Source organism: Salvelinus fontinalis, chromosome 35 (genome assembly GCF_029448725.1).
Source record: "Salvelinus fontinalis isolate EN_2023a chromosome 35, ASM2944872v1, whole genome shotgun sequence".
Classification (NCBI taxonomy): Eukaryota; Metazoa; Chordata; class Actinopteri; order Salmoniformes; family Salmonidae; genus Salvelinus; species Salvelinus fontinalis.
The window spans coordinates 8,228,483-8,242,364 of NC_074699.1; the positions used below are offsets into that span (position 1 = coordinate 8,228,483).

At 42.1% G+C, this 13,882-nt stretch overlaps 1 protein-coding gene across 2 annotated transcripts in view; it reads right to left on the reverse strand.

Annotated features, from left to right (window-relative positions):
• kif6 (kinesin family member 6) overlaps positions 1–13,882 on the reverse strand; it is a 171,070-nt gene that overhangs the window by 148,296 nt on the left and 8,892 nt on the right. Inside the window, exons 3-5 of one of the 2 annotated variants that reach the window (XM_055899169.1) lie at positions 12,043–12,117; positions 5,208–5,355; positions 3,277–3,386 (exon numbers count right to left, since the gene is read on the reverse strand). In XM_055899169.1, coding sequence (XP_055755144.1) covers positions 3,277–3,386; positions 5,208–5,355; positions 12,043–12,117 — 333 coding nt within the window. The remainder of the gene's footprint in view (positions 1–3,276; positions 3,387–5,207; positions 5,356–12,042; positions 12,118–13,882) is intronic. The other variant, XM_055899170.1, reaches the window with a different exon arrangement.

Consider the following 13,882-nt stretch of genomic DNA (forward strand, 5'->3'; position numbering starts at 1 on the left):
TATATATATACCCTGCTCAAAAAAATAAAGGGAACACTTAAACAACACAATGTAACTCCAAGTCAATCACACTTCTGTGAAATCAAACTGTCCACTTAGGAAGCAACACTGATTGACAATAAATTTCACATGCTGTTGTGCAAAAACACGTGGAAATTATAGGCAATTAGCAAGACACCCCCAATAAAGGAGTGGTTCTGCAGGTGGTGACCACAGACCACTTCTCAGTTCCTATGCTTCCTGGCTGATGTTTTGGTCACTTTTGAATGCTGGCGGTGCTTTCACTCTAGTGGTAGCATGAGACGGAGTCTACAACCCACACAAGTGGCTCAGGTAGTGCAGCTCATCCAGGATGGCACATCAATGCGAGCTGTGGCAAGAAGGTTTGCTGTGTCTGTCAGCGTAGTGTCCAGAGCATGGAGGCGCTACCAGGAGACAGGCCAGTACATCAGGAGACGTGGAGGAGGCTGTAGGAGGGCAACAACCCAGCAGCAGGACCGCTACCTCCGCCTTTGTGCAAGGTGGAGCAGGTGGAGCACTGCCAGAGCCCTGCAAAATGACCTCCAGCAGGCCACAAATGTGCATGTGTCTGCTCAAACGGTCAGAAACAGACTCCATGAGGGTGGTATGAGGGCCCGACGTCCACAGGTGGGGGTTGTGCTTACAGCCCAACACCGTGCAGGACGTTTGGCATTTGCCAGAGAACACCAAGATTGGCAAATTCGCCACTGGCGCCCTGTGCTCTTCACAGATGAAAGCAGGTTCATCTGGGGTGAGATCTTGCGTGGAGCCCCAGATCGAGGGAGATTATCAGTGGTCTTGTATGTCTTCCATTTCCTAATAATTGCTCCCACAGTCGATTTCTTCAAACCAAGCTGCTTACCTACTGCAGATTCAGTCTTCCCAGCCTGGTGCAGGTCTACAATTTTGTTTCTGGTGTCCTTTGACAGCTCTTTGGTCTTGGCCATAGTGGAGCTTGGAGTGTGACTGTTTGAGGTTGTGGACAGGTGTCTTTTATACTGATAACAAGTTCAAACAGGTGCCATTAATACAGGTAACGAGTGGAGGACAGAGGAGCCTCTTAAAACCTGTTTGGGCTGCAAGCCCGAAATCGGACGAAAATGACAACAGCTGCAGGGCGCGAAATTCAAAATCTATTTTTTAAAAATATTTAACTTTTACACATTAACAAGTCCAATACAGCATTTGAAAGATAAACATCTTGTCAATCCAGCCAACATGTCCGATTTTTTTTATGTTTTACAGAGAAAACACCACATATATTTATGTTAGCTCACCACCAAATACAAAAGTGGACAGACACGTATGGATATGATTATGAAGTATGAATTATGATTGAAGTAGCATGCACAAGCCAACCGAAATAAACTAAAACCAACCTAAAGAGCCCAGAAAAAACTACCTCAGATGACAGTCATATAACATGTTACACAATAAATCTATGTTTTGTTCATAAAAAGTGCATATTTTAGCTATAAATCAGTTTTACATTGATGCTACCCAAAAATGCTAACACATAGCTAGAGTCTGAATCCAGACGGGAGTAGCCAGAGAAAATACATACACCAACGTCGGCTACTAATTACACCTCATAAAACATTTCAGAAAAACATATGGTGGATAACTAATGAAAGACAGATATCGTGTGAATAAAGCCAACATTTCCGATTTTTGAAGTGTTTTACAGCGAAAACACAATATATCGTTATATTAGCTAACAACATAAGCTAGCATAAGTCAGCACTAGCATTGGTCAAGCGCTAGCCTAGCACAGTTAGCCCACTTAGCACAGCACAGCTCAACAGATATATGAAAAATGTCCAATGTCCAGTAGAGTCTTTAGTTGGGTTCCAGAACGAATTATTTCCCTCTTTGGTTAGCAAGCACGATAGCATTGCGGCGCTACACAGCGTTTCTTCAAAAAATTCTTCCGTCGTATCACATCTAAAGTCCAGAATAAATTGCAATAATATAATTAAAGTATATTGAAAAAACATACTTTAGGATGATTTTGTGACATGTATCAAATAATATCGTAGTCAGACATCATATTCACTGTTATCTACCTTGTTCCAGAAGCCGAGACCAAATTATCCTTCGCGCCCGGAATTTTTTTTTAACTGCGCAGGTCTCACAAGAAGGTGTGTTATTCAGTCCATGGACGAGATATTCGACTCCTTTCAATTCTCACTTCCGCATTACAGCCTGACGAAGGCCTGTGACGTGTCCCTATGGTCCTAAGTCAAAGGGCCTTTTATAGAGAAGGTCTTAAAGAGACACATCGCATTTTGGAAAATCTCAATTCGGCTGGGAAAATGGCTGTAAAAATATTTCTGTTCGACTTAGAGAAACAATTCAAACCTTTTTAGAAACTACAGACTGTTATCTATCCAACAGTAGTAAATATATGCATATTGGAAAATAAAAAGTTTCTTAGGAGGCCGTTTGAAAATGTGCACACATTTTCCAGTTTTTTCAATATTCAGCTTGCAGCCCAAACAGGTTAAAGAAGAAGTTACACGTCTGTGAGAGCCAGAAATCTTGCTTGTTTGTAGGTGACCAAAAACTGTTTTGTTAAACAGATGAGCAATAGGGCTGGAGAAATGTAACCATTCAAATTCAGAGACAGAGCTATGGATGCAAGGGCTGACCGTCCATGAGATCAAAAGTATTGTTTAAGCCTACAGTGTTTGTTTACAATTGCATTGTTTACAAACAATGTACTAAAACAGGTCTACATTTTGGGATCTGATGGGATACGACAGTTGAACAAAGCTCATGAGGCATTTATAAATTCTTCAAGACTCAATGGCTAAATATAAAAGTCATGGATGTACCAAGCCTGTATTGAGTGGCACTCCAGTCTCTTTTCACGTAATTTAACACCTGATTTACTTAACAAAGGGGACATCTCAATAGGTGGTCTCGGTAAATCATGACATAACACAAGTGGGGGGGTTGGGCCTTCCCTCTTTTGTTCTTCATTGCTCTTCTATTGTTCGTTAAGCAAGTGGGGAGGTCGATGACATCACGTCTTCCCATCAGCCCAACTCCTTGAATGCCCTACTCCATGAAGTTTGCAGTTGTGTCTTAAAAACACTATTTTGCTCAAAAAAAATGTTTTTACCCTTTCGTGTGTGTACTTTACTGCATTTATACTTTTCAACGGGAAAAGTTTAAAAAAAATCACTGGAGGACTTCTTTAAGTGTACAGGCCTAATTAGAGTAGAGTCAAGGAAAGAAGGAGGTACTGACGGTAGGTCCTCCAGGCGAGAGGCCTCGTGCCGGGGGTCCAGCAGGTCATAGCCCACCTCGTTGTAGATCTCCAGGTAAGAGATGTGGGTGGTGTACACCATACTGCTGTCCTGCAGATGTCCATTATAGCAAAACAAGACAATACAATGACCCATTTAGGTAGTTACGGTAACACATTTGAAGGTATCTTCATAAGGACTTAACACATTCATAAGCCATACAATAGCATAGGTATGTAAACGATTTAAAAAAAAAAAAAAAAAAGTATTATCCACTGCTAATAAAATAGTTGTAGTGTATGGGATATCCGAACTCATTTAGTTGCAAATATAAGTTAGTAATGACTGTTAGATTTTTATCTCTCTTATCAAGCTACAGAGCCGACATATCAAAAGCCAATTAACACGTTCATTCTTGGCTTCTTCTGGGTATGATTAAATTGGATACCATGCCATTTTCGGCATTTACGTCACTCACATCCTCTGGCTAAAGCTGGCCTACACACTAGTGGATGTGTGCAACAGCCTAAACTTGACTAATAAATGGGTGTGTTTTATTTACAGGCACCCAAAGCAGTTACGTGATAAAAACAGTCTCGACTGGAGTGACCTGGAAAAAACTTGTGAGTGAGATGGAGGGAATTTGTTAACAGCCTAGATGCTTCCTGAGGTCTAATTTTCACTTAGTCGTGCAATTTATGTCGATGGGAGACTGAAGGCAGCGGTGGAAAAAGTATGGAATTGTCATACTTGAGTTCAAGTAAAGATATTAGAACATTACTCGAGTAAAAATGAAACCCAGTAAAATACTACTTGACTAAAAGTCTAAAAGTATTTGGTTTGAAAATATACTTAAGTATCAAAAGTAAATGTAATAACTAAAATATACTTAAGTATCAAAAGTAAATGTAGAAATTATTTCAAATTCTTAATATTAAGCAAATCATTTTCTAGTTTTTTTTATTGACAGATAGCCAGGGGCACACTCAAAAACTCAGACATCATTTACAAACGAAGCATTTGTGTATAGTGAGTCCACCATATCAGAGGCTGTAGAGATGACCAGGAATGTTCTCTTGATAAGTGTGATGAATTGGACCCTTTTCCTGTCCTTCTGGGTGTCAGGGTATGCAGTATGCAGTAAAAAGTACATACTTTTTTTAGGAATGTAGTGAAGTAAAAGTAGTCAAAAATATAAATAATAAAGTAAAGTAATGATACCCCAAAAAACTACTTTAGTAATTAAAAGTATTTTACACCACTGACTGAAGTTGATATTGTCCTCCTACAAAGACACTGCGCTGTGAGCGAACGCACAGCAAGTGAAATTATAATCTGCAGAGTGACTTATGTTGTAACTTTTATTTAACAATTTCCGTGAGGTGAAACTTTAGCTTAAAAGAAGATTTAATTACAGAGTGATTAATATTGGCAACCCACAACTAAAATCTTGCATAATTGCATCAGAAGCTCAATTTATGTTCTGGGGGAGACGTGATACTAGAACGAGGAGCAGATGTAGGGAGGTAGCTCCACCCCCTCTCTCTGCAAGTTTTGGGCAAGTCTATGGGTCACATGTCCCCTCTCCTTGCAAAATGTGAAAGATGCAAGCACTGGCGAAATCGTGATTTGTCCAAATGATCAGTGTCAAAAAAAAATCACTACGCCTGAATAAAAGTTCCACATTAGATATCATTTATGTTACCTACCTCTGTCCACAAGAGATGACAGCGTGACAGATGCACCACACACAATGTGAATCGCGAGGTACAGTATCGAAACTCCCGCTATTTAGAATTTTCCAGTGTGTTAGCTCACAGCACAGCTGTTTTTTGTGTGGGGAAAATGTTGTCCAAAGTGAAAATTCTCCCCTAAAGGAGTAAATCGGCATAATCCAAAATTACACGGCGTTAGGCCCATCACACGACTGACCTGGCTGAAGTGCTGGTAGAGGTAAGAGAGTGTGCGAGGGATGATGCCCCGGTCACTGTAGCGCTCAGCGCCTCCTGTGATGGTGAAGGTCTTCCCGCTACCAGTCTGGCCATAGGCAAAGACGGTACCATTGTATCCCGACAACACACTGTCCAGAAAGATCAAGAACACAGTACAAACACACTTCACAGTAACTACACAGGTAATCGTACACAAAACACTATTCTGCTGACTTTAAATCATACGAGTGGAAAGAGCAGGTGTTGTTGTACCACATTGCTCATCTCCTATATATATACTATATTCTATACCATCTGCTGCATCTTGCCTATGCCGCACTGTCATCGCTCATTGATAGATTTTTTTATGTACATATTCTTATTCATCCCTACGTTTGTGTGTATAAGGTAGTCGTTGTGATTTTGTTTGATTACTTGTTAGATATTGCTGCATTTTCGGTACTAGAAGCACAAGCATTTCGCTACACTCGCATTAACATCTGCTAACCATGTGTATGTGACCAATACAATTTGATTTGATTTGATACTGTTGCATCCAGGCCAAATACTGCCCAGACAAACAAAAAACAACAACAAGCTCAATTTGGCTTCTGGAGGGAGAACTTAAAAGGGACATTTCACAAAAAAATGTAAGTTTGTATTCAGATGTATTCAGACCTCAAAAGTAGACTAATGTCAAGCTGAAACCACATCTAATGATATCGATTGTGTAGATCTAGCTGTATGCCTCACTTAACCACTAAATGGAAAATATGAGTACTGTCTAATTTCCTAGTTTAATGTGGTCCATATTTTTCCCATTCATTTGGGATTGAAACATATAGGCTAGATGGATCTACACAACCAATGTGATGGGACATGGTTTCAACGTGACATCCGTCAACTTTGGAAATCTGAAAACATCTCACAAACTTTGGATCGAAAGTGTAATGTTCTTTTAACTAGCAGGTAAGACAGAACCTGCTGTCTTTTTGCAAATACAATGGTGTAACTATTCTATAAAGTACAGAGAAAGAGACGCCTCACAAGTCCTCAACTGGCAGCTTCATTAAATAGTACCCACAAAACACCAGTCTCAACGTCAACAGTGAAGGGCGACTCCGGGATACTGGCCTTCTAGGCAGAGTTGCAAAGATAAAGCCCTATCTCAGACTGGCCAATAAAAACGAAAGATTACGATGGGCAAAAGAACACAGACACTGGACAGAAGAACTCCGCCTAGAAGGCCAGCATCCAGGAGTCGCCTCTTCACTGTTGACGTTGAGACTGGTGTTTTGCGGGTACTATTTAATGAAGCTGCCAGTTGAGGACTTGTGAGGCGTCTCTTTCGCCAGTTTGCGCTTTTTGTGAAGGGAGTAATACACAGCGTTGTACGAGATCTTCAGTTTCTTGGCAATTTCTCGCATGGAATAGCCTTCATTTCTCAGAGCAAGAATAGACTGACGAGTTTCGGTAGAAAGTTCTTTGTTTCTGACCATTTTGAGCCTGTAATCGAACCCCAAATGCTGATACTCCAGATACTAGTCCAGATACTGACTAGTCTAAAGAAGGACAGTTTTATTGCTTCTTTAATCAGAACAACAGTTTTCAGCTGTGCTACTATAATTGCAAAAGGCTTTTCTAATGATCAATTAGCCTTTTAAAATGATAAACTTGGATTAGCTAACACAACGTGCCATTGGAACACCGGAGTGACGGTTGCTGATAATGGGCCTCTGTACGCCTATGTAGATATTCCATTACAAAATCAGCCGTTTCCAGCTACAATAGTCATTTACAGCATTAACAATGTCTACGCTGTATTTCTGATCAATTTGATGTTATTTTAATGGACAAAAAATGTGCTTTTCTTTCAAAAACAAGGACATTTCTAAGTGATCCCAATCTTTTGAACGAAAGTGTAAAACTTATATTTAAGGTTTAAAAAGGCTTCTGAAGTTTGTAATTTCCGCTTGGATGTGTCAACCCCTACAGCAATGTCCATTAATTATAATCCACATAATAATTCACTGTTGCTGCAGGATTATTTTCCTGCTGTAGCAAATTGGCTCCAATTAAGATCGTAAATCTGTATGTGCTGCAGGCGGTGGCGTTACCCGCTAGACCAGCCTCAGGCACTCAAGACACGTTGGTTTACGTTGGCGGATAGGGAGGGACCACCCCTGTCAAGCCAACGTTATCCCACCGTTAAGAGGAAACCAACCTAAAACTCCCCGACGCTTGATTGAATTGAAGCTGACACTATAAATCTACAGGAAAAGATGGTAGCGAAAGACACACAGCGATGGCCACAGACAGGCTGATCTGCCGGTGAGCAGGAATGTCTTGGTTGAGTGATGGAGGGCCCAAACCCAGCCAGCAGGGTTTTGTGTCTGGTTGGTGTCTTGGTGAGAATATATTTTGGTTTGGCATTCAACAAGACACCACATGTGCAGAAGAGCGACATGGAATGGAAACCATTTTGAAGGGACCTGAACCTGTAATTGAATGAAATGTACATCCAAATGGATTGCTAACGAAGGTCCGTGGGAAGGAAAGACAGGTCTGGGATAGGTTGGCAGAAAACCGGGCTCTTCATTGCGAAATTACAAATGACTGCACAGGCATACATTCTGTCCTCTCCATGATGTCAAATTTAAGGAACAAGATATCAGTTAATACACTTTATAGGCCTATAGCAACAGTATTACACTGTGAATCATTGAATTGAAATCTTTCCAAAGATTTCAGCCTCAAGCTAGTTTTGTTTGGGACATTCAAACCCTTATTTTAGTGCGGTGAGCATTAGCCGTTCCACTCCTGTACGCCTTCTACGAAAACCTGCTGTACCATCTACAAAAAAGGAAAAAATGGTCTCATTCATCAGTCTATCCAAAAACTACATCCATTCATTAGAAGGGTGGGTTGCTCTGGCTGGGATGAACGTTGTTGGGCAGACACTATGGTCTGCGTTGCAAGTGTCCCCCTATTCCCTATAAAGTGCACTACATTTGAAGAGAACCCTAAGGGCCCTGGTCAAAAGTAGTGCACTAAATAGGAAATAGAGGCCCTTTTGGAAACAGCTTATCCCTAACAAGAGTGGCTCATGCCTGCAATGGGGAAAAGAGGAAAGACGGAACACTGGTTCTGTGTCATAACGACAGGCATAATAATGCGGCCTGGGCTCAACCACTTAAGCCTGGGTGTTTCCAAACACTTCTTCCTGTTTACACGCCAGTCTTCCTGGAGACGGACAAAGCCCTTCTAAGGGCACTTCACCATCCCTTAGACCTGCTCCTCTCTACTCTCTCTATTTTCCTCCACACCTCTTTATTTATACTGTATTTTAACTCCTTCTCACTTCATTACTGTCCTACCGAACTATGAACAATGTTACTTGTAGCCCATGGGGAGATAGTAAATTGGATTTGTGTTAAGACAATAATAAAAAGGGGAATATAAGTTACTGAAGCCCCCAGTGAGGACATCGGACCACTAATGCAATTCAATTACTGCCAACATTCAAAGAAAGTGAAACAGGAAAAGATTAAGGAAAGGGCAGTCAAGATATGGTAAGAGAAAGCTATAGAAAGCCTGCAAAGCTGTTTGTCCTGTACAAACTGGGACAGTTTTATAATGGATTATACCCTTGAGTCCGTATGAGTAGTGACTGTCTATATCCATTTCTCTGAGGGCATGTTAGCCCCTACAAAGATGGTGAAATGCTATCCAAATAACAAGACATTTCTGCAGATCTTAAACACACATCTTTTTCTGCTGGCAACAAACAGGATGTGAAAACCTTGTAGAGGACAATAAAACAACAAATAGCCCAGGCTAAGGGCAACTACAAAAAGAAAGTGGAAAACATGTTCCACACGGGGAATCTCAGGCAGGCCTAGCAAAGTCTGGCAACCCAGAAAAAGCTAAAAAGAAAACCAAAAGGAAAAACATGAAGGAAGAGGAACAGTTTGTCAATGAACTCATCACTTTTAACTGTTTTGATAATCACGACTTCTCCACTGTAACAGAAAGCCTGACAGGAGAAACTGGCGCTCCAGTCCCTGGATGGAGTGGAGGTGCCAACCATTGAGAAAGGAGGAGGTGAGACAGGTCTTCAAGAGAATCAAATCCAACAAAGTCTACTGAAGGAATGCTCAGATGAGCTGGCAGACATCTTTTGTACTCTCTTAAACAACTCCCTATCAGAACATATGGTTCCCTCACTCTTGAAGACAACTGAGATCCGACCAGTTCTAAAAAAGAACAATCCAGCAGAGCTGAATGACTATCGTCATGTGGCATTAACGTCAGTCGTTGTGAAATGCCTTGTGGAGTGACCAAATACCCGTGCGGTCTCTGCCTGGCCGACTATGTCCACTGGGATTCTCTGCCTCTGACCCCATTACGGTGGCTGACTCACTGGCTTGCTCTTCGCTCTTCCATCCTCCCTGTCCTCGGGCTCGTGCCGCGGGGAGATCTTCGTGGGCTATACTCGGCCTTGTCTCAGGGTAGTAAAGTTATTGGCTTGTTGATATCTCTTTGGTGATGAGGGGGGCTGTGCTTTGTCAAAGTGGTTGGGGTTTCCTGCCTGGTTGTCCCTGTCCTGGTCTAACTGTGGATGTAACCTAGCCCCCCTATCCCAGTCTCCTGTATCTACGCTGCAATAGTCTATTTGCAGAGCTATTTGGACTGCCTGGTCCAAACTTCCATTTAAGAATAATGGAGGCCACTGTGTTCTTGGGGACCTTCAATGCTGCAGACATTTGTTGGTAGCCTTCCCCAGATCTGTGCCTCGAAACAATCCTGTCTCGGAGCTCTACGGATAATTCCTTCGACCTCATGGCTTGGTTTATGCTCTGACATGCACTGTCAACTGTGGGAGCTTATATATGTTGCCTGTAATCCATGGCTTCTGGTTGGGGTATGTGCGGTCACTGTGGGGACAATGTCATCAATGTACTTATTGATGAAGCCAGTGACTGATGTGGTGTACTCTTCAATGCCATCGGAAGTGTCCCGGGACATTTTCCAGTCTGATTTAGCAAAACAGTCCTGTAACTTAGCATCTGCATCCTCTGACCACTTCCTTATTGAGCGAGTCAATGGTACTTCCTGCTTTAGTTTTTGCTTGTAAGCAGAAAGCAGGAGGATAGAGTTACGGTCAGATTTGCCAAATGGAAGGCGTGCTTTGTACAAGTCTCTGTGTGTGGATTTAAGGTGGTCTAGAGTTTTTTTTCCCTCTGGTTGCACATTTAACATGCTGGTAGAAATGAGTTAAAACGGATTTAAGTTTCCATGCATTAACGTGCCCGGCCACTAGAAGCACCGCCTCTGGATGAGCATTTTCTTGTTTGCTTATGGCCCTATACAGCTTGTTGAGTGCCGTCTTAGTGCCAGCATCGGATTGTTGTGGTAAACAGACAGCTACAAAAAATATAGATGAAAAGTCTTGGTAAATCGTGTGGTCTACAGCTATCAGGAGATACTCTACCTCAGGCGAGCAAAACCTTAATATTAGATTTTGTGCACCAGCTATTATTAACAAATAGACAGACTGCCACCCCTTGTCTTAACGGACGCAGCTGTTCCATCTTGCAGAAGGAACCAAAACCCCGCCAACTGTATGTTATCCATGTAGTCATTCAGCCACAACTCTGTGAAACATAATATATTACAGTTTTTAATGTCCCGTTGGTAAGATATCCTTGATCAGAGCTCATCCATTTTGTTATCCAATGATTGCACGTTGGCTAATAGGACTGATGGTAGAGGGGGTTTACGCACTCGCCTACAAATTCTCAGAAGGCAGCCCGACCTCCGACCCCTTTTCTCCGTCTTTTCTTCACGCAAATGATGAAGAAAACAGTCCATCCTTCACGTCGGATTCGTTAAAGAAAAAATCTTCGTCCAGTTCGTGGTGAGTAATCACGAAAGTTATTTTCGGTCATAAGTGACGGAAGCAGCAACATTATGTACAAAATAAGTAAAAAAATAAGTTACAAACAACGCGAAAAAACGAACAAATAGCACAGTAATGGTAGTTTACTGGTAAACTTAGAACATTTCCAGTAATATACCCTCCCTTTTCAACCCTAGTCACAACTACTACTGAAGAGCACTAGAAATTAGGGAGGGGTAGCCCAAAAACTGCATTGCGGCGAGAGGCTTATCGCATGCACAGGATAGCAGCGTGTGCAACCCCATTTGCTAGCTCACCACTTTGTGGTTTGGACCAAAAATCACAGACTCCCTTCATTTCCATCGTCGCACTAGCTCAGCTTACTGTCAGAGCAACGTGCTACCCGTCAACATGCCTGGCGAAGTCTGTGTGGTCCGGGCCTTGCTGCAACATTGAACAAATGGTGTGTAGGTGAACATTGTTCCTGAGCATTGTCTCAAGACCAGCTTTCCTTTCATTTTTTTAGGGTTTGAGGTAAAGGAAGCTGATCCTAGATCTGTCATTAGTGGCTATCGGTTTTCAACCTCTTTTTGGTGGAGAAGTTAGGCCCACCTTAAACATGTCACCTGTATCTATAAGTCTAAGTAGTAATCTTGACTGGGCAGCACAGTTTAGAATAGAATGGACCACAGACAATGGAGAAAGCAACTGTACTTGTGTTGAAAAACCCCAATAGGGATTCACACTGCCAAAACAGTGCCTGCCTACAATTTTTGGTAGTTTTCTTTTGATCGTCCAGTTATTAGGTCTACCTTCGAGAATGTCAGATATCCAACACAGTAGCTTGTTAAAATTGTTAGCATGAAATTAGAACAAAACATTTCAAAGATTCACTCTAACCTTGAAGTTTAAAACAAGTTAGAGGGTGTCTCACCTGTCTGCCACTGGCTTGGCGATGGCTTCAAATATGTCCTCTTGCTTGACTGTTTGATCAAACACCTCTTGGAACCTGAAGGGAAGTGGGAAAATAAAGGACTTTCCACACACTGCACTTTAAATAGAGGGGAAATCATTACTTCTATGCACAGCAGTAAATTAACATTTTGTTACAGCCTGGACTGAAAATAATGTTCAGTAGAGATTCTCCTCTAAGCATGCTTTTTAGTCTAAATGTAGGCTTAATCGGAGTCCAGGAAACCAGCCCATGATCTCCAGTAGGCCAATACAAAGGACAAGCAAAAAAAGGATTTTGAGACAAATATTTGAGATGAATATCTTATTAAATAAACCCAAAACGTGGACTGAAGAGCGTACTCCTTAAAGGGGCAATCGGTCACCCGCCACTGATTTGGTAAACAGCTGAGGGATGGGGATAGAGAAATGTAACCACTCTAAAATTCATAGACAGAGCTATGAATGCAAGAACTGACCATCCATGAGATCAACATTATAGATGTAATCATGATTTGAGGTCATACAGATGAACTAAGCTTAAGGTACACTACATTACTTAACTAACTAAGTATGTGGACACATGCTCATAGAACATCTCATACCAAAATCATGGGCATTAATATGGAGTTGGTGCCCCAGTTGCTGCTATAACAGCCTCTACTCGTCTGGGAAGGCTTTCCATGAGATGTTGGAACATTTCTGTTAGGACTTGCTTCCATTCAGCCACAAGAGCATTAGTGAGGTCGGCACTGATGTTAGGCCTGGCTCGCAGTCGGCGTTCCAATTCATCTCAAAGGTGTTCGATGGGGTTGAGGTCAGGGCTCTGTGCAGGCCAGTCAAGTTCTTCCACACCGATCTCGACAAACAATTTCTGTATGGACCTCGCTTTGTGCACGGGGGCATTGTCATGCTGATACAGGAAAGGGCCTTCCCCAAACTGTTGCCACAAAGTTGGAAGCACAGAATATCATTGTATGCTGTAGCAATAAGATTTCCCTTCACTGGACCTAAGGAGCCTAGCCCAAACCATGAAAAACAGCACCGGACCATTGTTCCTCCTCCACCAAACTTTACAGTTAGCACTATGCAATCGGGCAGGTAGCATTTTCGGGCCTCCTACACGTCTCCTGATTTACTGGCCTGTCTCCTGGTAGCGCCTCCATGCTCTGGACACTACGCTGACAGACACAGCAAACCTTCTTGCCACAGCTCGCATTGATGTGCCATCCTAGATGAGCTGCACTACCTGAGCCACTTGTGTGGGTTGTAGACTCCGTCTCATGCTACCACTAGAGTGAAAGCACCGCCAGCATTCAAAAGTGACCAAAACATCAGCCAGGAAGCATAGGAACTGAGAAGTGGTCTGTGGTCACCACCTGCAGAACCACTCCTTTATTGGGGGTGTCTTGCTAATTGCCTATAATTTCCACCTGTTGTCTATTCCATTTGCACAACAGCATATGAAATTTATTGTCAATCAGTGTTGCTTCCTAAGTGGACAGTTTGATTTCACAGAAGTGTGATTGACTTGGAGTTATATTGTGTTGTTTAAGTGTTCCCTTTATTTTTTTTGAGCAGTGTACAATAGAGAAAGTCTATTTCCAGTGTGTGCAAATGAGGTAGGATAAGGGGGGTGAGGCAATAAATAGGCCATAGTGGCGAAATTTTTACAGTATGGCAAATTAAACACTGGGGTGATAGATGTGCAGAAGATGAGTGTGCAAGTAGCGTTCTGTGACCTTGTGTGGGGCTACCGCTTCGCAACTGAGCTGTTGTTGTTCCTAGATGTTTCCACTTCACAAAAACATTTACATTTACAT